General features: G+C 39.3%; 3 protein-coding genes across 4 annotated transcripts; 2 read left to right on the top strand and 1 right to left on the bottom strand.

Annotated features, from left to right (window-relative positions):
• Positions 1-879: 879 nt before the first annotated feature.
• Positions 880-5,787, bottom strand: lgals3a (lectin, galactoside binding soluble 3a). The gene is made up of 6 exons (XM_084914118.1): positions 5,299-5,787; positions 4,915-4,932; positions 4,108-4,821; positions 3,039-3,127; positions 2,452-2,608; positions 880-2,020 (listed from the first exon to the last, which is right to left on the bottom strand). The coding sequence occupies exons 2-6, from the start codon at positions 4,927-4,929 to the stop codon at positions 1,865-1,867; spliced, it is 1,131 nt and encodes a 376-aa protein (XP_084770244.1). The 5' UTR covers positions 4,930-4,932; positions 5,299-5,787; the 3' UTR covers positions 880-1,864.
• A 2-nt stretch (positions 5,788-5,789) lies between these two features.
• Positions 5,790-17,848, top strand: gmfb (glia maturation factor, beta). The gene is given in 9 exon segments (XM_084915564.1): positions 5,790-5,808; positions 7,112-7,173; positions 7,175-7,201; positions 11,635-11,731; positions 12,347-12,396; positions 12,610-12,661; positions 12,823-12,903; positions 13,015-13,088; positions 14,561-17,848. Coding segments are annotated over 9 exon segments (534 nt in total). The 3' UTR covers positions 14,633-17,848.
• A 396-nt stretch (positions 17,849-18,244) lies between these two features.
• cnih1 (cornichon family member 1) lies at positions 18,245-25,335 on the top strand. Of its 2 annotated transcripts, XM_084914121.1 has the most exons (6): positions 18,245-18,429; positions 20,503-20,571; positions 20,820-20,867; positions 22,989-23,101; positions 23,217-23,360; positions 23,727-25,335. In XM_084914121.1, the coding sequence occupies exons 1-6, from the start codon at positions 18,349-18,351 to the stop codon at positions 23,752-23,754; spliced, it is 483 nt and encodes a 160-aa protein (XP_084770247.1). In that variant the 5' UTR covers positions 18,245-18,348; the 3' UTR covers positions 23,755-25,335. The 2 variants fall into 2 exon arrangements, with proteins under 2 accessions (XP_084770247.1, XP_084770248.1); XM_084914122.1 differs by lacking the exon at positions 20,820-20,867 and having other exon boundaries at positions 18,248-18,429.
• The last annotated feature ends 770 nt before the right edge of the window (positions 25,336-26,105 follow it).

The raw sequence follows: 26,105 nt of genomic DNA, 5'->3' as shown, positions 1-26,105 counted from the left end.
CCACGAATAAAGGTGATGTGCAAAGCAGTGTTGATGGACAGGTTGACAAATGAAGTCCAGTAGCAGGCTCTGTGAACGATGAGATTGTGAGCCCTACTGAGAGTAGGAGGCCAGTGGAAGAGAGTCTGGAGAGGTGGATGTATGCTCTGGTGTGATAAGAAATTAAAGTGAGTAGAAGCAAGGCAGAATACATGTGTGTGAACGAGAAGGAGACAGGTGTAACAGTGAAGCTGCAAGGGATAGAGGTAGTGAAGGTGGATGAGTTAAATACCTGCAGCCAACCATCCAAAGCAATGGACGGTGCACAAGAGAGCTTAAGAACAAAGTGCAGGCAGGGAGAAGTGGGTGGAGAAGAGGAGGGATCGTGGACACATTGGACAAAGGACATGGAATATGGCAGGAAACCCACAGAGAAGGTTCATGAATGTAGTAAAGGAAGATATGTAGAGGGTTAAGATGATCTCTGTGGTGACCCCTAAAGTAACAGTTCTGCTCTCTACCAGGAAATCCTGAAGGAGAACGTCTGGCTATCAGTTTGTGCCCTGAAACTTAAGCTCACTCGGGTTATGTAGCAGCACTGAAAATATCAGAAAACTGTTAACCTGGATGGTCTTTCTGCCCACGGCATGAGGCACCCTGTCATTAAGGTTCAATCAGGTTCAACACAAATGGCAGTTACTGCCGTGCAGAACATCAAATCTGATTTTGAGTTTTTCATCTCAGAAATGAGGTAAAAAATCATCTTGAATGGTGGATGTTTCTGGTCTAAAACAAAAACATGATCTGCAATGTGTGGCCCAAAGACAGCCATGAAGACACAAGAAATACATGCAACACATACAAGAGTCCCTCGTGAGTTGCATAAGTAAGCAAAGTGTCCAAGGTTGAAATGTTTTTATTTTGTACTGAGTGGCATCACTGTAGTCAAATCTATTAACATCAGAATCTGGCACTTGCACCACAGGGGGCACGATATATAAATTCAGTCAAACACACAAACTTACACCATCAGTAACACAGGAACTGATTCCCTGGCTTTAGATTCAGAAACACTACGTGGGGTAACCTGTATTTATTATAAGTGCACGTCAGAAGCTCAGGGGAAGTAAACAATCTTCTTCCATCAGTCATTTTTCTTGTTTGTTGCTCCTTTTAATTTATAACCTCAACAGTGTCAGCTCTGGCAACAAACGGAGACCCCATCCCTCCACATTTTTCTTTAATACCAGCCTTTAATATGTCTTTTTACCATCAGGGTTTTGACTTCAACATGAAATCATAATTCTTTAAATCTTTTCTTGACCCTCCAGCCTGAGAGCTCAGGAGGATTACAGCCGAAGAAAGGAGAAGTACACATTCTCTTTATATTACTCTGTGCATTTTAAGAAACCTCATCATTGTTCCACTGTACAGCACGTCTGCAGGCCAGCAGATAAAAAAGAAATGATTTTCAGCATCACACTCTCATGCAATTACAGAGACTTAGAATGATTACATGTAAACGGAAAAACAAGATACCAGTGGAAAATATTTGAAATGTTTGGGACTTGTCATGCCTTTCTTCTTAGTCTACAATCTTTTCATTAAGTATAAATTAGTTTTTCTCCCAAAAATACCTATTTTAAATGCTTTTAAACTCTTTTACCACTAAAAATTGTCATATGTGATCAAAATTAATTGGATTGGAGCAACTATTAAAAAAAAAAGAGAAAAAAGGATTATGGCGTACAGCTGTTCTGTGACAAATGTGCCAGGTAGGCAACGATTGCGCTTTGCAATGCGACCAAGTATTTAAAAAGGATTTCAAATACAGTGGTAAAGTTTGACTCAGGTCGCCTGTACAGCATGTGCTTCAGCCGTGGGTTCAGATCATGCTCGGGGCAGCGCTGTAGAGGACGAGGTCTCCGCACACTCGCACGAGGTTCACTTCCTCCAGGCCACCGACTCTGTGCTCGTACTCCAACAGGTGTGTGCCGTCCACCGCCACTTTGAACATGTCTTCTTCCACGAGGATCTTCAGCTGTAGGGGACACCAGTTGCTAATTAATTGGTTGGTAGACTGACAGAACGTAGCTAGTATGTGGCTAGAGTCCAGCAACGTGCATAGTATGCCTTATCTCACCATTTAACATTTGTACTTGTATATTTTCATCATCATATTTTCATCAACTCCTTCTCCTTATGTCTCTGTCCTCCATTATTTCTACACCACCCACTTCTTCCTCACCTAAAGCCTCACCTTCTGCACTGAAGTCAGAGCTCTACCACATAAAAATGTGCATAAACATGCTCATTTATGCCCATATCACACTGACATGAAGGAAAAATTATACTGGTGTAAGCTTAACAAAATCCTTGGTTAAATTCAAGGGCTCTGTTAAATGTCATCTCGCTAATCTAATCAGCTAATTTTAAAAAGAAAGAAAAGAAAAAGATTTTATACTAACTTACCTCAAAACGCCGTCCATGAACAAATGGAAACCCTCCTTCCCGCTCTTCAGGTCCCCAGTATCCGCCTAAGTTGGAGTTTCTAACAATTGTTTGCTCGTTAAAACGAGGGTTGAAGTGAAAGACTACGTCTGGACCTTTGATAAAGTCAACATTGAACCTGCAAAAAAAACCATATAAGCAAAGCATTAGCAGAAAGAAATGCTGCTGCTAATCGGTTTAACATAATATGGTGGTAAACATTTTAAAGAGTATTCCCACAGTGCAAATCATAGATGTGTTTTAAAGGAGACCTATTACACTTCTCTTCATATAACATGGTCATATAAAGGTACAGACGCCTCACCAACCTGCTGTTCAAACAGGGGTAGCCAATCAGAAGCTTAAGGTGTTAAGATTTATCCTATACCAAGGCTCAGTACATGACAAATAAGGATTGTTTTGAACTATTCTACTCTAGAAGCGTCCAAGAATAAACATTTGGAGCTGAAAATAAGTATACTAGGTCCCCTTTATTATGTAAGTATGAGTTGAAGGCATCTGGTTTTGGATTGCTATTAGCAGGCACAGATGTTGGATGATTACTGTACCTGTCTGCACAGGGAAGAGGCTCCCCTATTATTGTGATTAAAAGTCGCGGCATTATTCCAGCATGAAGAGGGAGATCGTAGGGCACCATCTGCAAGAAATACTTCCATTTTAAACCATGACAATATATGTACTGTTCTCAGTGTAGATATTAAGTTTATGTGTCGCAATGCAATTCTATGATTTCCAAGAAAAATATGCACATATAAAACATTTGATCACTGAGTCTTAAATTGGCAAAACACAGCAGCATGCCTAATGACGTATAATAGAGAATTTTATTTAAGCACTGTTCAAAACTTTGACCCTGCCCACATTCCTACAGCAACACCCAAGTGAGTCATTATGTCCTTCGGTTATTCCAGCACTATTACACAAGTAGCAGTGACGGGTCATGGCAATGACAGAAAAGTACATTCACTATATTTTTACAACAGCTGAGCAAAGTAAAAGAAAACAAAAAAAACCCATTTATTATTATCATGGAAACAACTTACAAGTGTGTTTTGATCAAATCATAATTTTATTAGAGATCATAAAAGGCATCATGATGCCGTAAACATGGGTCAAGTAAAAGTGTAAATTATATCATATTGCACTTAATTAAGACAATACATTGAGCAGTTTAGTTGAATATTATGTATATATTGAGTCTTTGGCACTAATCAAACCATATGTTGATTCTGGAAGTGATGTCCTTGTCCAACTGAAAAGCTGAGTTCATTGCTCATTGCTTAATATGGTGGCCTATATCTGGGCTGAAAGACAAGAATACATTTTTCAGAACTGCTTCTGAATACTGTATTATTCTGTTTTATATTTGTTTAGCACCCCAGCAGAGCCAAAGAGACAGAAATAATATCATCCCAATTCCGCCGTTATTGAAAAACATAAATAAATACATTAACCCTCCTTCAGCAGCAAAGAAATAAGACTAACTTCCTTTATCCACCACTTACAGGATTATGTTACTCTAAAAGAATTTCACACCAGATGCTCCACTGCACACCAGAGAAGGACACAAGCAGGAAAATGCAGCAAGCAATATTGCATTAAAGTACCAGTACTCACCAGTGTCCCTCCTGGGGCAGCGGGCCCACCATATGGACCCATAGGCCCCGGACCAGGGCCAAAGGGACCAGGGGCAGCTGGGAAGCCTCCACCTGCTGGTGGTCCCCAAGAACCGGGTGGTATCGGGGGAAAGCCTCCGCTGGGGAATGCAGGGAAAGCACCAGGTCCAGCTGCAGGTGGGAATGCACCTGGACCACCTGGCCCATACATGCCATTGCCTCCTGGCTGGCCACCTGGGAAAGGCACACTTGGATAAGGGCCAGGGGGAGCTCCGGGGCCCGAAGGAAATGGTCCCATTGGGTAAGGAGCAGCTCCTCCAGGTATCTGTCCTGGAGCTCCTTCTGGTGGATACTGCCCAGGGTACTGCCCAGGAGCTCCAGGGCCAGAGGGAAACTGACCTGGAGCTCCTGGTGCAGGTGGATATTGTCCAGGTATCCCAGGACCAGGGGGGAACCCACCAGGTGCTGAAGGAGGTCCAGGGTATTGCCCTGGTGCTCCAGGACCTGAAGGGAAGGGAAACTGCCCTGGTGCCCCTGGGCCAGATGATCCACCGTGGTAGTCGAGTGGAGCAGAGGGCTGGGTGGGGGCTCCAGGAGCTGAACTAGGCCATCCTGGGTTTGAAGGAGGTGCAGGATTGCTAGTGGGGGCAGATGGGTTGTTGTTGCCTATTTTCTTAGCCTGGCTTGTAGTATCATCTCCTAAGGCATCTGCTAGCTATAAAAGAAGAGTAAAAGAAAGTGACTTGTACAATAAACTGTAAGCTAATTGAACATCATAAAAATAAAATGTGCATTTGTTTGAACTCACCGAGAAATCATCCATGATCTACAACAAAACAAGAGACACAAGCTTTATTAGGTAGTTATAACAACTGACAATAACAAGTTGTTAAACAGTGGTGGCACACAAAGGCTCTGAGTAACAACACACTCAATATTTCCATCCTCAAAAACCTTTCTGACAAAACTCCACCTCAATGAAAGATTACTAAGACAAGACATACAGATGTTACACTGACTCCAGGCTACAAATCAGGGCAGAGAGTCACAAAAACTGTCATAAATTAAATTAGAGTTGGCTAGCGAGCTAGCTGGCAGCAGCTAACTGTTAGTTAACGCTGGCTCGTTTGTTTATTTTTAGCTTCATGGTGCCTGAGGAAAAAAACTGCTGAAAGCTAGATTTTGATGCTACCTCGCTAGAAGATGGACTCCTCTCCAAAGAAAGACGGCGGGTAGCAGCGAGGATTTCTTCAGCTGTGGGAACCAGTTAGCTCGCTAACTTAGCCTGCCGAGGTACACAAGTAGAAGCTAACGATTTATCTGCTTTCACAACTACAACTCTTGAAAAGGAGGCACGCACACGCGCTTCACTGATGACGTATTGTGAAGGGTGGGTGCGTTCAGGCTGGAAAACACACAGACAGCCGGTCGCCTTCTATCTTTGTAAGAGCTCTCGCTGGTACAGTTTACTCCCTAACCCCTCAACATCACGACCACACATACCTAAAACAAACCAATAAACTAACCCTAACTAAACACGATTGCAGACAGAACTTTAAAACTCCGTGTCAGCCTGTTAAGGTGTGTCAGGTTTGCCTTCTAAAGCTGGGGACGACACAGTGAGAGCCAGAGGAAAACTAGTCTAAAGGTTAGGGGACAAATGTCGTCAGTTGTGTTATGTGTATGTATTCTAGGAATTACGGTAAGAAATGGTCGCTTTCGAGCACAAACCAGCACACAAATTGGTTTGCGTTGTGTGTATATACTAAGTTCTACGGCAAGAGAAACTGACACCCGATTTCAAAACAAAAGCAATCTTAAGGCGAACGTGAGTTTAACATTAACCAACACGTTATCAGTCATATAAAAAACATAACATTACAGAAATGCAAATATTACAAAATATCAATTTTACTGTCAATCAAGATTACTGTTTTCTGTTTCCACAGAAGACGTCAGTCTGGTTTTTAATTTTAAAATTAGTCTGTTGGACAGTGGTTTTACTTGTAATGGCTGTACACATCTCTTTACTATCTGTAATATTCAAATATTTCTGTTATTTGTAATATCACAGTTTTTTAAATAATTTTTATTTCTCTATTGTTATTTATTTCATGATTATATGATTCATATTGGACTCATGTAAATGTGCTGGTTAACCTAGAGATCACTTTTATTTTGAAATCGGGTCTCAATTGCTCTACCGGGATCTCTAGTTTAAGTGCGCACAAAGCAAAACAACTCAATGTTAGCATTAAAAAATTGATGTTATGCTTTAGCGGAAACTGTGTGGAATCTGGTACTCAGCTTTGATTAAAAATAATTACAAATATTCCACATAACATTAAAATATAATAAATTAATAATAGTTTATTATTATACTTTGATTAATAATATTATACTCTGAAGAGACTGAGCCTGTAGACATAAAAGGAAATAGTTTTTATATGATGAATATTGTTCTGAAGTGTGGCCACAGACTTGCTGAGCTACTATAAAGGAAATATTTCCTACCACCCTCTATAAAACTACAGAACACTTCTCCTTTTAGTTACAGTTTGAAAGCCTCACTTTTATTCATCCAAACATTGTTTGTCATGCCTTAACATAATTTTTTAAAATAAGTAATCTCACTTTGTTTAAAATAATTACCAAATTCATTTAGTGAAATACTCTGAAGGTTCTAATCATGCATTCCAAGTAAAAGCATAAGTAATTATTTCTCAGTTGAGGTCATATTGAGTTAACTACACTGAAACATTATTGATGTCCCAGCAGGAAATACAGCCTAGGTGGGAATCACCATCAGCAGAAGTATCAACTGTTATTAAATAGTAACGAGTATGAGTCGTTTAAAAAATGACTTAGCAGTGTTTTTAACGTAAGACGCTGGATTTCAAACTCAAATTTAACTCTAAATTAGACCGAGCACAGATTTACAGGAAACTTTTGAAGGAGGGGGCGCCTGTATGGGATTGGTCAAACCAGTCACAAGATGATGTGAGGTGGAAAAAAACGAAAAAACACTGAAAGCGTCCCTACCATTCAGAACAGCCGCTGCAGCTCCGGGGGAATTTTTTAACTCCACAACAATGGTAAGTTACTCGGTTTTCTTTGCAAGCGAGCTGCTGCGAGCTTCGTCGTTGCGTTTTAATCGTGTGCTGTTGGCAGATGCGGAGTTTATTGAGGAAAAAGTAAGGTCGCAGATTGGCTAGCTTTAGCCTGCTAGCATAGCATTAGTTCCACCCTGTCAAGTCAGCCGTAGCAGAAGTGACGCGTTTCCTGCCATGAATTTCAAAATAAAAAAACCCAGAACGCTGTGCTGTAAAATAAATTGAAAAATATATTTTAATTTGGGTCATTATTAGCATTTCTTAATCTAAACGAATAAATAAATGGCACAAGTGGCCGAAAAGGTGAAAGATGAACCTTTATGTACTGCATATTCTAAATCTCGACACTTTTTAAAACTAGATTTTGACACTAAGTATTAAGAATAAAAAATAAACTAGGACAAAACTAAATATTACCTCTCTTTTACCTTTAAAAAAATATAATTACGTTGTAAATAATACAATACTAGGTCCTTATTACAGTTACTCTACACGCTTACCCCTCTAACAGATATACATCTTTTGTTTTTAAAATATTTTTATTATTTATTTTTTTCCTTTTTTCAGGTGACCTTTCCCTCTGAATTCACACGTTGTCTTTCTAGTTTCACACAACATCTGAATCCAGTTTGGATCAAGATTATTTTGTGCTTTGTACGTTTTCACTGTGGTGCTTATCTCCACTAAATTATGAATTTGTAAGACACATAGTCTTAATTTTAGCACTCAATGATTAAAATTTAACTTTCTTGAATATACCACTTATTAAATACAATAACAGTTACAAAAATTAGTCCAAGGGACTTTATATTTTAGTGACTTTTCAATATTAGAAAGAAACCTCAACACTTGGTGACCGTGAGAAAGAAAAGCTCCCTTTTAACAATAAGAAACCTCCAGTGAAACCAAGTTAAAGGAGGGCCAGCCGATCTGACATGATCATTTGGGAGGAGGGGAAGGAGACAGGGCAAAAGACAAGCTGTGGAAGAGAGCCAGAGATTAATAATAACTAATGATTAAATGCAAAGTGGTGGATAAACAGAGAGAGTGAATAGAGGTGAATGAATAAGAAATACTCAGTGCATCCCTCAGCAGACTAACTAAACCAGGACTCAGGGTCACCTGATCCAGCCCTACATATATGCTTTATAAAAAAGGAAACTTTAGAGTCTAATCTTAAAAGTGGACGGGATGTCTGTCTCCTGATTCCAAACAGGTAGCTGGTTCCAAAGAAGAGGGACCTGAAAGCCGAAGGCTTTGCCTCCCATTCTACTTTAAGAAACTTTGGGAACCACAAGTAAATAAGTAGTTTGAGAGTGAATTCTGGATTTAACAGGGAGCCAATCAAGGGAAGCCAGTATGGGAGAAATATTGTCTCTCTCTCGCTCTTTCCCTCGTCTCAGTTAACTTAATCAACTGAAACCTTTCCAAGGACATTTTAGAGCAGCCTGATTATAATTCAGGAGAACATTGCAATATATTTAATAATAACAATAGAAAAGGCAAAAAAAAAAGAGTAGTTTAAGTTCATGAGGTGTAGTGACGTTTCTTTGGTTTTTGTTTTTAATTGTCAACTAAACATTTGTAGTTTAGGTGTTTAAATGAAGAAAACGACATTATTTAGTATGAGGTTAGAGCAAGTTTGTGCATGTTTATATTTTGAAGGCGAAGCTGTTGCACTTCCTGCAGCTGGGCGCGGGTGGCTTGATGCAGCAGTCTGCATTGATGTGCTTCAACACGTCTGGGTTTTGGGAGCTGCCTTAACGTTAGCTCGGCTGTTTGTCCAGATGAATCTCGTTTCCCTCTGGGTCTTTCGCTGCGTGTCACGGCAGTTCAGCTATCTTCATTAGAGTAGTGTTACTGATTTACTGCATAAACACACCGGGTCCATTATTAACTGGTGGTTTAAGTTAACTGGCTCTCATTTCCTGGTTGAATTGGCAGCCAAACTCATGAGCTAGCTGTCATTGACTGGAGGAATTTGAACCAGAAGTAACCCTTTGGCCATCCCCAGCTTTCATTGTCCTGGCTGTCCCTAATCCCTTCCCCATGCATCCTGTTTTTAAAGAGTCCCAGCAGCCACAGACACTCCAGCCTCCTCTTAATCTATGAAGATCTTTCCTTGAGCTCAGTGAAATCCCGACTCCCACCAGCCATCTGTTCTCCAAGGTGTAATTATAGATTTCAGAGAGTCTGAAGAGACTCGTGGAGAGTTTATGTCTTTATGATGGTGTTATGTAATGTTGTGTGTGGACGTGACAAAGGTTCAGAGAAATGAAATCCTGTTCAGGCTGGTGCATTGATTTTTTCATTTAATTTAATCAATTTATTTGTTTTATGGATGAAATCCTGTGCGTCATATTGGACTTTTGCAGGAAGAGACATGCTGATTATTTGGTGTTCTTAAAAAGCCTCTGTTTTATACACAAGTTATATATAATTTTTTCCTTTCTTTCTCTATTACACTACTATACACAAACACAGGATAACATATCTCACAAAGACACAGCAAAGTTAAGCAGAGGTCAAGAAGACGTGAAGCTCCTCACGAATTGGCAACACCCGTAGCTTAAAGTACAAATCTTTTTAATCCAAAACATGGAGTTTCCGTTTTGAGGTTGGAACTGTAAACATGACAGATACATAAAACAAAAAATTGCACCAGCATTGGTGGGTTTTTTGTTCTTTTTTTTTTACCCTGGCTCACTAATTCAGGATATAGCTGCTATGACAAAGTAGTAAATTGCATGAAAACCACTTAAAGCCACAATCTGTGACTCTGCAGCTGTCTTTCTTACCGATAAGCTGTCTTCAAATATTAATTAAAATTAACACATATAGCAGTAGATTAGGATGAATGTAAAATTTCTGCTGATTTCATTTTCTGCTTGAATGTCACAGTGTGTAAGATGCTCTTTATATGTACTACTGCAACTGTGTTTTGTTACTAATATCACATCAACGCAGTAATAGTGGTGTTTTCTGTTTTCCACTTCATTATTCAATTCAATTCAGTTTTATTTATACAGCACCAAATCACAACAACAGTTGCCTCAAGGCGCTTTATATTGTAAGATAGACCCTGCAATAATACAACAGGTAAAATCATATGAGCACCTATAAGAAGCGCTTTGGCGACAGTGGGAAGGAAAAACTCCCTTTAACAGGAAGAAACCTCCAGCAGACCCATGCATCATGGGAATCCCCTGGCAGTCTGGAACTATTGAGCCACAGTATCATTGACTATATAAAATCATCTACCTCACATCAGGAAAAAGTCAAACATGTATGAATGTTCTGACTTTATCATGGCGCTGCTAGAATATTTGTCATGTACTTTACAGTACTTTAGGCTGCCCCCCTCATGTCTTTATGTTTTGTGAAACGTGAAATGCGTGTGGCAGTTTATTGAAATGTGCAAACATGCATGGAATTACAGTATGTAAGGCAAAAACAGAGTTTGTACAATTCTAATGAACTTATAGTGAATACTTAATACTGCCTTTATTCTTCAGCCTGAACTCTTTTAGCCAAGCTTTCTTGTGATTTCTTTAAGTAATTTTCAGGAATAGTTCTCCAGGGTTATTGAAAGTTATTCAAAGCTCTTCTTTGAAATCTGCCTGCCTTTTCTTCTGTTCTCTGCCATGATGATCCCACACTGCTTCAGTAATGTTGACAGTTCCTTTGGGATCATTGTCATATAAAAAAATCAGCTGTTGCATATCAGTTGATTTCTAGATGGTAGGATCAAAATCTGACACTCTAACACTTTTGACAACATCACCAACACCGTAGCTCCACCGTAGCTGTTTTTGTTAGAAATGGTTTCTTGACAGTTGCCCTTCCACTGAGGCCATTGCTGATTAGGACTGAGTGAAAAGTATGAGGATTCAGGTGAAGGGCCAGATGCATATCTCTGGTCTTGTGTTACAGGTCTTTGGTGGATTCTTTTCCTGTTTCTTTAAAATACCATTCATCAGCTGTAGATATATGATAGTTCTTTGCTAAGTTGACTGTAATTCCTTCATAGGTGCCCTTTTAAATGCTTGAATGATTAATATGTCAACTGCTTATCATACAAAATAAAAAATAAAGATTCCTCTGAAATCATTAAAAAGCAGAGGAGCTATTTCTCAAGATCAGTTTAAAAAATACAAGAAAGTCTGAATGCTTGGAAGAAAAATATAAAGGAATGATAGGAGACTCAAGACATTTGCGCACTAAGGTAGTCTAATCCAAATGAAAACTACCTTCTCCAAAATAAATAGGTAAACTTTTGTTTAACTTTGCATCAACCCCCAAAGAAGTAATATACAGTTTAATTTGTGTGTCGACTGACTTGTATATTAAACTGTTAATGTATTTGAAATTCATTTATTTGTTTCCATTGCCTTGTTTTGCCCACGCCGGATCAGAGTGAATCACTGGTAGTGTGTGAAGTGGATGAAGATCTGGTTAAAAAGCTGAAGGAGTTTCGTTTCCGGAAGGAGACCAACAATGCAGCGATCATCAGTAAGTCACTGACTCTGAGCAGTGTGTCTCCTGAATTTTTAATCGGAGTCATAAAAATCGGAGTAACTTGAAATTCGTTTTTTGTTTTCCACAAGGGAGCTTTTAATACTCGTAGAGCTTCTAGATTGGTAACTTGTGTGACTCTTGAGATTAAAAAAAGAGTGTCCTCGCCAAGATGGGCAGCAGTTCAGTCAGCAGTGGTTACAATGTAATCGTAAGCATTCTGTGGTTTGACATGGATTGTACAATTCTCTGTGGTTTGTTGCAGTTAAAGTCAAATGTTATAAATATAGCACAACAGAAAATGTTCCTGGTATTAGATACAACTATAAGGTAGCTGCTGTTCTGTATGCAGGAAAGAATGAGTTGCCTCCAAATGCAGCAGGCTGTGTGTATCAAACCTGAGCTTAATCCATCTCTGGATCAAAATGTCAAATGGGATTAGCCGTTTGTTTGCACGACATGGACTCAGACTCACGGTCACGTTTTAGAGCTTTGCAGCCCAAAATATTGATTTCTCCCCCCTTGATCATCATCATTTTTGAAGCACTAAACAACTGCTTGTAAAATGTGACTGTTTTAATGCAGTTTTTATATTCTTGTTGTACCATTCAGTGAAGATTGATAAAGACAAGCAGCTGGTTATTCTGGAGGAAGAGCATAAGGTGAGCTTTATATTACTCTATCTTTCAAATATATTCAACAATATTTAAAAATCAGGTTTAAAATTTAAATGTTTAATTAGATAGCAGTGTATGGTTTGAAAGAAGTGACGGTGAACTCATTAAGCTCTGACCTGACAGCCTGCCAGGTGCTGGATGTTAGTAGATGATTGCTTTTCTTGATAATGTCAACTGAACTCTTTCTGTTTGTTTTAGGATATTTCTCCTGATGATCTAAAGGACGAGCTGCCAGAGAGACAGCCAAGATATCCTTTGAATAGATCTTGTTTTAACAATATTTTATCAGCATAAAATGAATTATAATCGTTGTAAGCAGCCTGTATGTCATATGGAACAGTTAGGCAGTGGGTTTGTCTTACATGTGATCTATCTATGTTGGTTAGTCTCAGTCCTTAGCACCAGGAACATTTATCGTCTACAGTTATAAGTACGAACATGACGACGGGCGCGTGTCTTATCCCCTCTGCTTCATCTTCTCCAGCCCCGTGGGTATGAACCTCTCTGAGATTACTTTTCAAAAATATACGTACACTTAGAGCAAAACTTAGGCAACTACTGTTTGCTAAACTTTGTCAAAGTTGCTGATTTTGTGTTTGGCAGGTTGCAGACCAGAGCAGCAGATGATGTACGCAGGAAGCAAAAACAAGCTGGTGCAGACTGTCGAACTGACCAAGGTTAGTAAAGGTTTTAAATAAGACTGAGTTTTGATATTTTTCTTTTGTTTCTGTGGTATTTGTCATCTATTTTTCAGTATTTTTCCTTTTCTGATTTATTCATAGTTGTATAGCACTTAGGTCAATCCCTGTTGTTTCTAAATGTGCTTATATATAAATTGACTTGACTTTTATGATACACCAGTTTAATGTCACTTTGCTGACATCAAACTGGTGAAATGTTGATACTGAAACTATGATATAGCAAACTCTAAATGTAATGTGGCTATTTCATCTACCTATGAAATTATGAGGGCTCAAAAAGAAATAACACAAATTAAAATGTATAAAAATCCATGTGACTTTGAGACCCTGTAAAATTTTAGATATGCTTAAAACACTGTATTTAAAAAAATCAACTAAAGGAGGAGGTAGTTGAGAATATTTTTTGTCCAGATTTGAAATTGTTTTTCACAGAATGAGCCAGTAGTACTGGGTGCATTTGGTGCAGCTCTTATATTCTTGTATTTGCCACATTAATGTTTAAATTTTAAACTGGTGGTATACATTTGAATTACTTCTATCAGTTGTGCTAACTGCATAGATCTATCGACGGGCAGTGCAGCCCACCACTGTGGTCCAAACTGAAATATGTCAAGAACTGCTGTGTAGATTGCCATGTGCCATGTAATGTAGTCATATGAAAAAGAAAGTTTCACAGGGTTTGTGTAGCCCTGTGAAAAACTAAGTACTCCCCTACACACAGAGTAAGTGGGGAGTGCTGCTAATCACTTGATTAACTGATAGCAGCAAATCTGGTCAGAGCATGCGATGCTAAGAAAAATTGCAAATAAATTAAGAGCTACATCTCAGTCCATAGAGGCCTCACTATGCATTTCAAATGTGCATCAGAGAAAACTGAAAAAGTATGGCTTGTTTTGAAAGGCTACCAGGAGAAAGCATCTTGTCTCTAAAAAGAACATGGCAGCACAACTTAGGTCTGCAAAGCAGAATCTAAAGAAATCACAAGACGTCTGGAACAATATCCTTTAGACAGAAAGACACACAAACACCTTGTACCAGCTGTTAGCACGGCGGTGGAGGGGTGATGATTTGGGCACCTTTCAGTCAGTGGGTCTGCACGGTGAACTCCTCTGTATGCCAAAGTATTCTAGAGTCAAATGTGAGGCCATCTGTTCAACGGCTAAAGCTTAACCCAAACTGGGTCATGCAACAGGACAGTGATCCCAACATCAGCAGCAAATCTACAACAGAATGGCTGAAAAAGAAAAGAATCAATGCAGTGACCCAGTCAAAGATCAGACCTTAACTAGATTGAAATGCAGGGAAATGTGGGGTGGGAGTTTAAGAGAGCTGTGCAAAACTCATACCTGCAAACTCTATAAACTGAAGCAATGTTGTAAAGAAAAATGGGTGAAAACTCCCCCACAGCCGTGTGAGAAAGTGATAAAGTCCTTCCTTTTCTTTTCAAGGTGTTTGAGATCAGAAACACAGAGGACCTCACAGAGGAATGGCTTAGAGAGAAACTTGGGTTCTTTCGTTAAACCCATCACCTCCTCCAGGGGTCTGGGATACGAGGAGAATCCTGATTGCACAACTCGTGACATCTCTTGGAGACAACACACCACAGTTAACCTTTCCCTCCTCCCTGCATCAGACCTGATTTAAATAGTGTTTGCAGTCGTCTGTTTTAGGCCTGCTCGGTGGCATTTAACGCTCATTACAACTCATAAGATGCCAGAAGGTGCACACAATTACAAGAGTTTGAATGCTTCTCTGTGACTGCCAACTTACTAAACCTCACCGATCTGGCAGCCTAAAACTGACCATACTGTTTGAAGCAGGTCTGTTATTGTCTCCATACAATCTCTCCATATTTCTCTTACGTGTCTGTTTTGAATTAACGAGGGCTGCCCCCATTAGTCAACCAAAGACTCAAGTCGTGATTAATTGACACTGACACTCAGTTATTTGTGCCAGATACTATTGTTTACACAGCTACTCCCTGAGCTCTTTGGCTGATAGTTGCATATTATGAACAGGAAATCTAAAGGGTGGGATTACTTTGAGATAAAGGATAAGTGTTATTACTGTGCTATCACTTTTCTTTCTCAGCCCTCCCTCCTAAAATACACATTTAAATACCTAAATTAATATGACAAACATATAATTGCAACTTCTACTCGACTAAGAAAGTCTTTGTTTGGGGGGGGCAGCCCTAGAATTAATGTTCTCATTGCTCTTCAAGTGCAGAAATTGACCATTTCTACAATTCAAAAGAATTCGAACACTTTTTAACAACACTTTCTGTTTCTTCTAGATGTTTACACTCAGAACCTCCTAAGTTTTACTGTTTTATGTTCATTCGATTTTAATAATCTGAGTCTTTTTTTTTAATATTTAGTTATTTCTGGTGCCTCTAGGGTTAGCTAAGTATATACTTTATATTCATTTCATTTATTTTATTGTGAAAGACAAACTTCCTGCCAGAATCTCGGAACAATCATAGCTACAATTCTGTTTTGTTTTACTCCGTCTCTCCTTTAGTCAAGGGCATTTCAGTTATAATTTACAGTAACACTAATACATCTATCTATATGATATGCGTTGCACCTTCTCCTGTGCACAAGAACACAAGCTGGCAGAAGCCCTTGAGTGGTGCTTATTTAGCTGCAGATGTAACCCTGTTAGTCTGTCATCAGTTTTTTTTTAAATCTCTGTTTAGAGGAGAGAAAAAAACAGTGTGAATTGTGGGTAATGCGTTTGACCTGCATGTTTATTACAAGTATCCAACACTCCAGGAAAACGATATTTTTCCACTGAAACATTCCAGATGTGAACAGTTACACACAAAAACCTCTGTCTCTAGCGACCATGACAGTGATGATTACACTGCATTACACAGGGTGGTAGTTCCCGCCCTCATTTTAATCTACTGGGCGACTCTGTTTAAATGGGTTACTGTGTCTTTAGGGTGATTGTTAGCTCCTATTGTGCATTATAGCTCTTACTGTTATTGGTGTTTATGAATGTCGTGCTTAAATCCGTATGTAAAGCCACGTGAATTGCTTCATGGTTGTCGCAGCCTTGAGAATGACGGCTGCGATTTCTCCAAACGCCAGATGTGCCAGAATTGGCAGGTAAATGACAGCATCTGGCCGATTTACATTCTTCATGCAGACACAGGATTTGACCGGTGTAGCTTTTTTTTTTTGAAAGGCTGATATTTATGTATTGAATGTGCCAGCAGCTCATTTTTGTGCCAATGTCTAATATCCTCAGCTCAGCTCAGTCTGTAGTTTTTGTTTACCCAATTTTTCTTAGCTTTGAGCATTTTTAAAATACATTGTGCTGGAGCACACAGCTCAAACACTTTACAAACGGATGTATTTGGCTTTTCATGCCCCAAAGGGACAGCATTTTTTCCTGGCTTTTGGTTCCCTGCTGAATATTGTCAGTATTTAAGCCAGTGCAGCACACTACCCAAAGGATTAGTAGCAGCATGACCAGCCCCAGATAGTTAAAGCTGTATAAGAATGTACTATGCATGTATTGCAGATAATACAGACTGGTTTTATTGTGATAAAACAGGAGTAACCTCAGTAGTAAGTGACCCGAGTAGCAGACTTCTTTTTTTTTTATAATACTACAAATGTCCACTTTTACCCTGAATTATATTGCTGAATTAAAGCCCAGAAATTCTCCAGATAGTGCATAATATTATATTGCTAAGGCTACCATACCAAGGCCATGCTGCAAGGCCAAAACCTGTTTTTCTCTGATGGCGTCTTTGCCCTCATAAACAACAGAAACTCTCCCAGAGATCTGGCTTAAAGATGTTTTCATACAATCAAACTGCACCACGTGCATCATTCGTGAGGGCAGGGTTTTATCCAACAGGAGCAAAGGGGACATAAGTGTAATCACTTGTTTTAATGTCTACTAATAGCAGAAAAACACAAATCCACTAGATTAAATGACCTTTATATGACCTGAAAAACCCTTCAGAAAGTCTGTAAATTCAGGAATATGCACAGCTTGAAATGAACACTGTTTATTCAATGCGATTGAAATGTGCAATGTACTGGGTTAGATGTGAATATATTTATCTTTCTAAATTCTAAAGACCTCTAAAATGTGGAGAGCTACTGTAGAAGAAGTGTATGCTTTAAAGTAAGTAAGCCTTACAGAAGGCTTACCGATGTTTTCTGAACAGCTACACAAAGTCTCTGACATCGTTTATTTGCACATGAACGCTATAAAAGGTTTGCATCACAGTCGTCAGGTGTGATATCTGAAGTGTGTCCAAACTGACATTAATTTCTCTAAAAGAAAGCCTCTGCTGTTGCTATTTTAAATGGGATGTATAAGAAACTGTCCATTCATCGTGTATCAAACTCAGTCTCCCTAATGTAAGGTCCAGTTAACTAAGAGCCCCCTTTGGTTTTGAGCCATGTATCTGGTTATGTCCTGTGGATCTCTAACAGCTTTTTATCTTTATGTGGTGAACGCATAGTTTTTGGCCTCTAGTGGGTTTTTTTGTTTTTTTTACTTTAACCTGCAATTGTGTTGTCAGCGCTCGGTGTCCTCTGATTAAATGCCTATTCTATTTTCTTTCCTTTTTACTAAAAAAAACCACCTGAAACATCTGTCATAACCAGCTGCCTCGTGGCATCAGTGAAACTTGAGATATTTGTATTTTCCCATACTTTATAAAAGTGTCTTGTCCTGTTGTCCAAATAAAATGACAGTGATGTTTACCCATGTGTTTCCAGAGACTGCTGTTTTCAAACTGAAATGGACATATGAGCTTCATCAGAGATGGTCTTGGTGTCTGAACACAGAAAAGTACCATCAGAATTTGATGCATCATGTAATACCATCTGGACAACATCTGATTGGCCCTGACTTCATTTTTTAGCACAACAATGATCATAAACACACTACCAATGCAGTAAAAGCATACCTGGATAGAAAACCACACAATGGACACTATTCCTGAAACTGTGGGACTCCAGGAGATAAAGAAAACACCGAAGTTCAGAAAGAAATTCCAGGAGATGGCGCTAATGCATGTTAAAAGTGATTTCAGATAAGTAAATGGTCCAGTAGGTGGCGGTAACGCACCCTGCTGTAAGATGGTTGACTTGCAGCCACTAACACTCAAAGAAGAAGGGGAAGAAGCAGCAGTAATCGGTTGGGAAGCTGCCTGCATCATCTGCCGATCGAGCCAGGAACCGACCAGCAGAACCGGAGAAAAATGGCGTTCACATTCGCGGCCTTTTGCTACATGCTCGCACTGCTGCTAACGGCCGCGCTTATCTTCTTCGCTATCTGGCATGTAAGTACACATTTCTAGGTCGCCTGCCAAACGGTGCGGACGTAAAAGTAGGTGAAAGAATGAGAAAGACGGGCTAACAGTGAGCTAACGAAGCCTGGGAATGAATGGCACACACCCTGTCCGGTCGGCTAGGACAACAAGTTAGCAGCTTTAACACCAAGACGTGTTTTTAATAAACTATTTCCCATCATCTATATAGAGCTCAACACCACTTTTACACGTTTTATACCCCTTTATTTTGTTTGTATCGCTTGCCAGCTCAGAGTGCAGTGTTGGCTAGTTAGCATGCTAAGCTAACGTTTGGCTGTCATGTGTTTATCGACATGTCACATCTCTGCATTGTGTAATACCGCCAGGTTTTGCAGTCACAACCCCAACGTAAGCATGGAGGTTTGGAGCACATTAAACTAGCTGTAAATAATTAACTAGTTGTTCAGTAATTTACTAGCGTGAGGTAATCAGTGACGTGGCTTGGGATAATAAAAAAAAAAGATAATTAAACTTTCCAGTTTGGATATCTTCAGTTTTCTGCTTCTGGCTGGTCATATTGGAGAACTTACCTGTTGTATTGTGAATAAATAACTTGAAGACAGAGAACATGCAATTTGCTTTTGAATGCAAGCCAAAGACTAATTTTCTTTGATTTTCATTCATATCACTGATTAACTTATTTGAAGTAATACAATCATACAAGGTAATCGTACTCCTTTCCGTAAAAGACCCTCTCTAAGTATTTCAAACCATGTTTCAAACAAATCAGCCTCACAAATAATTTAAATATGAGAATTTAGCTTATCTGATTGTATCCACACTTGAAATCAGGGTTCAGTATTTTGCCCAAGGATACCTGACAAGTATTCTATCACCTGAGCCACAGCCTACCCAATACCCGAAGATGTAGTAAATGAATTTCCTATAAAATGACCTATTTTGTTTAGATTCTGCTTTCTTTTTTTTTTTTTTTTTAAAGATGGTGCTGCATCTTAAAGTTTTTTGTTTCTGTTTTTTACCATGTCTCTGGTTACTGCAAGCAAAAGAATAAGGGAGCAGTTTTGGTGTGAATATTATACGTGTTATTGGGACATTTTACCACTTTAATGTAGAGGAATCATTTACTAACAAGCAAATGATCCTCTGTTTGATTTCGGGAGGAGATAGAAATACCTTTGGGGCTGTGTCAGGAAGGACATCCAGCATAAAGACTCTGCCAAATCAAAAATGTGGAGCCTACCCACTGTGGTAACCCCTTGTGAAAAAGGGTGCCTAAAAGAAGCTTTTATTCTATGCTAAAGTTTGTCAAAGCTGAGGGTATAGCAGATGAGTTTGTTTGAGCTAATTATAACTTGGGGTTTAGTCTTTTCTGAAAGCCATTAACCATGAGTGACATGCATAGTCATAGTTTGGTTGGACTAGAACAGATCATTTATCATTTGCCTTTCTTTTACTGAGATGAATTAATATTTTGTCTATATAGGAGTGTAATTTTTGCAGTTACCTTGTACATGATACATTTTTAGTTTCTCCTAGATGTGTTAAATGATTAGTTGAGCTAATTTCAAACAGAGTCACATTTGGTTAACAGAATTCTACCCTTGTTATGTTTGCAGTTACTGGCAAAAAGCATAACTTCAGTTTTCCTAAGAGGAAGTCAAAGCTTATTTTCCTGTAGTCAGAGGCTAACAGATTAGAATTTTAGTTAAATATTGTTAGGATTAGGGAAAAAAAGTTCACAATACAGAGCTTCAGACCTGTTATTAATGTAGATGGGGGGGAAAAGAAATAGACCTGAAATAGATCCTTGTGGTACACCACAAGTAACATTTCCAGCTGGTGACCTTTTGCCACCTATTGATTAAATCTATTGCTTTTATATTCATCCACAGTATTAAAAGCCCTTTGAAAGTCAGTAAATACAGCGCCAGTATACAAGGCATTATCCATATTAAATCAAATTTTATTGTGAAGGTATATAGGGGCAGTATGGGTAGTGTAACCTGGTAAAATATTATTGCACGTGCTGTCCTCTGAGTCTCTGTTTTTAACATTTTACCATTGATCACCTTGGTCCTTCAGATAATCGCTTTCGATGAGCTGAAGACTGACTACAAGAATCCTATAGATCAATGTAACACTTTAAATCCGGTAAGTGATCTCACCTCTTCAGCTATCACACCTTCCTTGCATGCAGATATGCTCTGATGAAAGATGTTCTCTTTATTTTAGTACAACTTTATCCACCTATCTGTCTTTTTCTCTCATTTCTCTGCACTGTTATGCTAAATAACCTGCCTGTTATAACTTCAGTGATCTTGTCAGCTGTCAAACTCTAACAGCCTTTTTGTTTTTCTTTATCTGCTTTTTTTTTTTTAACCACTTTTAACGACAAAAAGACAGTTGAAAAGGTCAAAAAGATTAAAAGAGTCAAAATTGCATTAAAGGTTTGTACCAATCTTTAAAATGCCCGCTCAGTTCCAACTCAGTCTGCAGTCTTGTCATTTTGCACGGGGAAGTGTTTGCAAACGTCTTTTCAGTTAACTAATCTTTAGGTCAGGGTTCAGCTCGGGATTAGACAACATGCCACCTGTGCCTCACCTGTATCCTTTTTATTTCCTCCCCCCACCTACACGGTCGTTATAGTTTTATTTTTGGCTTTTCAATCTCTTCTTTGTATTTCTCTCCTGTACGCCTCAAAGTTCAGCTTCAGACGGATTGCACTGACTAACAGGCATGTTTTCAGCTTTCTTGAACTACCTTTTTTTGGCCGTAGAAGCAAATGGATATCTAACAGGGGGTAAGCACTATACTCTTGGACCAAGAGTCCTCCTTATTGATTATGGATTAAGAATAGCTGTTAACTGAAAAGACTTGCAAATGCTCAAAACATGCATGATCTTTACTACAACCTACCCTTTGTTTGCATATAGTTACAAGTATAGAGTATTCCCAGGAAACTCTGAGAGATGGGTATCTTGTTTTCCATTTGAAACAGCAGTTCTGGCAGAGGTTGCACATAACTGTTAGGATGGTATAGAATCACAGCAGCCCGAACACTAGTCTTTTGATTTTTGTAAACACCCCCCCCCCCCTTTTTTTTTTTTTTTGTAATACTTTGCGTGTTTGATTTTTCCAAGACAGCTTGTTTTATTCTTCAATCATCGGTTTTCTTAAATGCATGTCACAACTTGTTTTTCTGCAAGGTGAATGCTACAATTTGAGTCAGCAATTAGCAGACCTAGGCCACTGTTTATGATCTCAGTGTTGGCTCTAACACGCATCACCTGCGGTTCAGAACAGATGGCTGCAGAATCCAAACACTCTCCAGCTCAGCAATATTTAGAGCTCCTGATTGGTCAGTGATTCTTAGCTGAAAAGTGAAGGTTCCTCTACGTTTAAGCCTTGACATGCTCCACAGTCCGATTTGCAGTTTTGGCCTCTTTTTTTCTCAGCTCAGTTGGCACAATAAATTTATTTATTTTTTGTGCAGTTGTTTTGTATTTGGCAGCACAGTGCAGGATTTCAGCACATTTAAAGCCCGTCCCGTCCTTCCTGCAACTTCCTCTTTCCCACACACCCCTCACCCTTCCATCTGTGGGCTGTTGGTTGCCCCCTCCTCTCCGCCCTCTGCTCTTATTTTTAATGCATGGCTTCCATGTGGCGCCTCCATCTGCCCCCCTGAATCCCGCAACCAGCTCGAACTCTGTCAACCTGAGGCAGACTGCTGCATCGACAATGCTAAGCGTGCTCACAGCATGGTCCTTCTCTGGTGTGTTGTCCAGTGCGCTTGTCAGGAAGTGGAATGATCTGTAGGTTCACCCTCACTGCAGAAAATGTCGATGTTGGGATGCGCAGATATTCTTCAGAGCAATTTGTCCCCCTTTAATTGTGGTCACACTTGATAAAGCATGACATAACCAGGGTGGGAAATTAACCATGTTCTCTATCCATTTGCAACAGTTTATAAAAAAATTATGCAAGAACCACATGTTTCTTCAGTGACTAAAAGAGGCGATTATACAAATTAATTTTCTCAATGCGTAGCCACATATGGCTTCACTGTGGCACCTTTTGTAAGCATTAAACAAGTGAGGAATGGCTTAAAATCTGCATATGGATGATTTTAATTTTTCACCCTGTTTCATGTGTTAAAATAAGGCAGTGTTTATGTGTTTTACATAATATAAGATGAAGCGGGACCTCACTAAAGGCCTGTATAGCACATGTAAAGCACAAAATTATAGCTTAACCACGGTTCATTTGTGATTCAGTCCTTCTCTTGTATTCTTTCAGCTACTGCAATTTTTAGACGTCTGCTTCTTTAAATAGCTCCGCTTTCTCCTTGTAAAAAGGACTCATTACCTTTGAGGATTCGTTACATCACATTGTGTTGTCCTCTGATCAGTGTGCTTCAATTTCTAAGTCTCTGCATTTATTCCACACATTGAGTGGATTGATTAACTTTGTTTAGACAGTACATTACTAAGTCAGAATTAGAACAAGAGAATTGAACTATCAGCTGTATGCGAATATTGACATAATCTCTTCTTCCTTGGCTCCTTTAGCTGGTGCTCCCAGAGTATCTTATCCACTTCTTCTTCTGCGTGATGTTCTTCTGTGCGGCCGAGTGGCTCACCCTCTGTCTCAACTTACCACTGCTGGCTTATCATGTCTGGAGGTACGTATTCGAAAACACTGATCCTAGAGTCAACACCTGGTTTTACTTAACTAAACCTTCTTAAACAAGTTACATCTGTGTGTAACTCGCTGCTTTCATGTTTGCCTTTCTGCAGGTATATGAGCAGACCTGTGATGAGCTGTCCAGGACTTTACGACCCAACAACCATCATGAACGCTGACATCCTGGCGTACTGTCAAAAAGAAGGCTGGTGCAAACTGGCTTTCTACCTCCTGTCATTCTTCTACTATCTCTACGGGTATGTTTTTCACTTGTATTTTTCTGCTCTTTACTTTACTTTTCATTTGTATCTACTGAGAGAAGAATCTTTGAGACTTGGACTTCATTACGGCGGCTGTTGTTTGAAGTGCAAAAAATGTGTGGATATGAAGATATGTTGATCGTGGGGTAGTTTTGTCAGAGAGGCGGACACCACTTTATTTGTTCGTTGAAAGGTAGAGGCAGTCAGTAGTGACAGGAGAGCAACGCAGCATGGCTCTGTCTAAAATCTGCCTACCAGCAGCTTTTAAAAAGGCGCTCAGTCTTCCTTTGTCAAACAACAATTTGTGGATTTATGTACCAGCCTTGATGCTTATTTAGATATTCCTCTTGCTCTCTCCAACAGGATGATCTACGTTCTGGTGAGCTCTTAAATGGTGCGATGAAGCAAAAGGACCTGCATGTACAGTAAACGACCAGACACTATGATCTTAGTGCTGGAGCGCTGGACCTGCTGGAGACCACCTTTCAGCAACACAAGATGCCATTTCCAAGTGGACAAACCTGTCATTTCAGAAACATTTAGCCAGTTGTAAGAGAATCCTGGTTGCAGTGTTCCTCTCATAGCACTATAGTTACAAAGATTTTATGGAAAATACGGACAGACCTGAATGGACACATCTTTCTCTCTCTCCTTTTTTTCCCCCTGTTTTTTAATAGTGTGATTTTTTTTTTTTTTTTTTTTTTTCTTTTGATGCTTGGGATTGAAAATAAAGGTTTTTTTTTCATCACGGTTCCCAACTGTTGAGTGTTTACAGACTAGGTAGACATTTTTCAGGTGTGCATTTATCTGTGAGAATCTAAGCTGTGTGCTGAACTGCATTAGCTTTTTCTGTGAATAAGATCCCAGGCTTTAAAAGCCAATTTACACCTGCCACGTGACTCATTACCATGACTAAAATGAACAGCGGAGTGTAAAACAGACTTTTGTTCTTGCCCGCAGATGCAGAAGGTCTTATAACGTGACACTTTGAGGGCTGAAGTGCATGTTAACGAAACGTGTCGCACAAGGACAGTAGTAGTCTGGTTGTCGGTTATCACCTTTCAAGCTATCTGATGTATTGTTTCCATGCGTCCCTGTCAAACTAGTGCTGATATTTGTTTTCTTAAGTGTGGACCGCCATGTGTGTGATCTGTAGACCCGTCCTTGCAGGTATCTCTAAATAAAAGGCAGACTCAACAGTACTTTAATGCAGCGGTCCCCAACCTTTTTTGCGCCACAAACCGGTTTGTGCCCGACAATATTTTCACGGACCGGCCTTTAAGGTGTCGCGGATAAATAAAACAAAATAAAACTAGTACCGGTACAGAAAAAAAGATTTATTCATAACACACGGGAAAAGACCCGGGAAAACCGAGTTAACAAAAAAACTATAACAAAATAACGCTAAAAACCCTGAAAACCATACATTTCACACCCGAGTCTCAACTCTCCTGGGCCACGGACTGGTACCGGCCCGGGGGTTGGGGACAGCTGCTTTAATGTATTCACTGTTAGGAAGGAACACTATCCTCCTCTTTCCTTTCGGCATTCAAGTTTTGATCGACATCAGCTGATGTGCCATACTGTTGACTGTACCTTTGAATTTCTTTTTGTCGTTGTGCGTTTTAATTTCAACACCAAATATTCCACATTGTTAGAAGATCCAACATTTTGTTTTTCATGTTTTCAATTTGACCTTTTCTTGTTTTTAGTAATTCTTCAGAATATCAAGCACTCCTCGCAGTATCGCTCATCTCCAGAATCAGAATCTAGACTGATGTTTTAGGCCACTGCAAAAAAAATTTAATTCATGTTAGAGTATTTATTGTCATGTTTAACATGTAAATTTATCAGGGAAAAGGATTATCATTTGTCACATTCAAATAAAGAAGTTTTTTATGTGTTAGATCACATCAAATTACATCTAGGAAATTGTTTATTTGAATCTAAATAAACTATCCTGCTCTGTTAACGTGGACTGGAGTGTTATTTCTATGCAAATGTCAACAAAAAACCTTAAGACAGCCCTCGTGTCTTTATATTTTGCCTCTAAGGAGCGAGACTTGTAATTATTCAAAGTGGATTTTCAGGCTTCTTCAGGCTTTTATTCAGACATTGGTTTCCTTTTCACTCATTTCAGTCCATTTCTTTTCAGTCTTTTTTGATAAGCCATATAACACTGGCCTATGATCATCCAAGTATAAAAAGGCAGCAAGTGCTGTCCACAAACCACGCCCCCCCAAAGAAAAAAAGAAAGAATTAGTTACTGTACCCTGTCACCAAAACACAATGTTCCTATTTCTTTAGTTGAATCTATTAAAATCTGTTGCACTTAAAAAAAGATAAGGGTGGCTGTCAAGAAGCCATTCTTAAAGAGGAGCAATAGAAAAGGCTGAGGTATGCCAAATTATACAAGATCAATCATTGTCAAAGTTGATGGAATTATGAATGCAGAAAAGTACTGTGGGATTGTGATCCACCATGCAGTACCATCTGGAAAGCATCTGATTCACAACAACTTAATTTTTAAAGACACTGCCAATGCTGTAAAAGCATGCCTGGGTAGAAAAACACACAATGGAACACTATCAGTCGTAGACTGGCCTCCCCGGAGCTCGACATTATTTAAGCACTGTGTCAGCAAACATCAAAAGATGTACCGAATGTCCCTCAAGAAGCTTGGAGAACTATTCCTGCAGATTACTTAACAAAATTACTAAAAAGGTTGTCTAATAGCAAATG

The sequence above is a fragment of the Perissodus microlepis genome, chromosome 19, assembly GCF_051167445.1.
Source record: "Perissodus microlepis isolate ML-2025 ecotype Zambia chromosome 19, ASM5116744v1, whole genome shotgun sequence".
Taxonomy (NCBI): Eukaryota; Metazoa; Chordata; class Actinopteri; order Cichliformes; family Cichlidae; genus Perissodus; species Perissodus microlepis.
Note: the sequence above shows the minus strand (reverse complement) of the source record. Positions and strands in the feature narration are given on the sequence as shown.

Coding starts and splice junctions, on each gene's coding strand:
- cnih1 (XM_084914121.1), top strand. CDS start 18,349: ATGGCGTTCACATTCGCGGCCTTTTGCTACATGCTCGCACTGCTGCTA. Junction 20,572..20,819: donor AATGTAACACTTTAAATCCG/GTAAGTGATCTC, acceptor AACGACAAAAAG/ACAGTTGAAAAGGTCAAAAA. Junction 23,361..23,726: donor TTCTTCTACTATCTCTACGG/GTATGTTTTTCA, acceptor TCTCTCCAACAG/GATGATCTACGTTCTGGTGA.
- lgals3a (XM_084914118.1), bottom strand. Junction 3,128..4,107: donor CTGCCCCAGGAGGGACACTG/GTGAGTACTGGT, acceptor TATTTCTTGCAG/ATGGTGCCCTACGATCTCCC. Junction 2,609..3,038: donor CCTCTTCCCTGTGCAGACAG/GTACAGTAATCA, acceptor TTTTTTTTGCAG/GTTCAATGTTGACTTTATCA.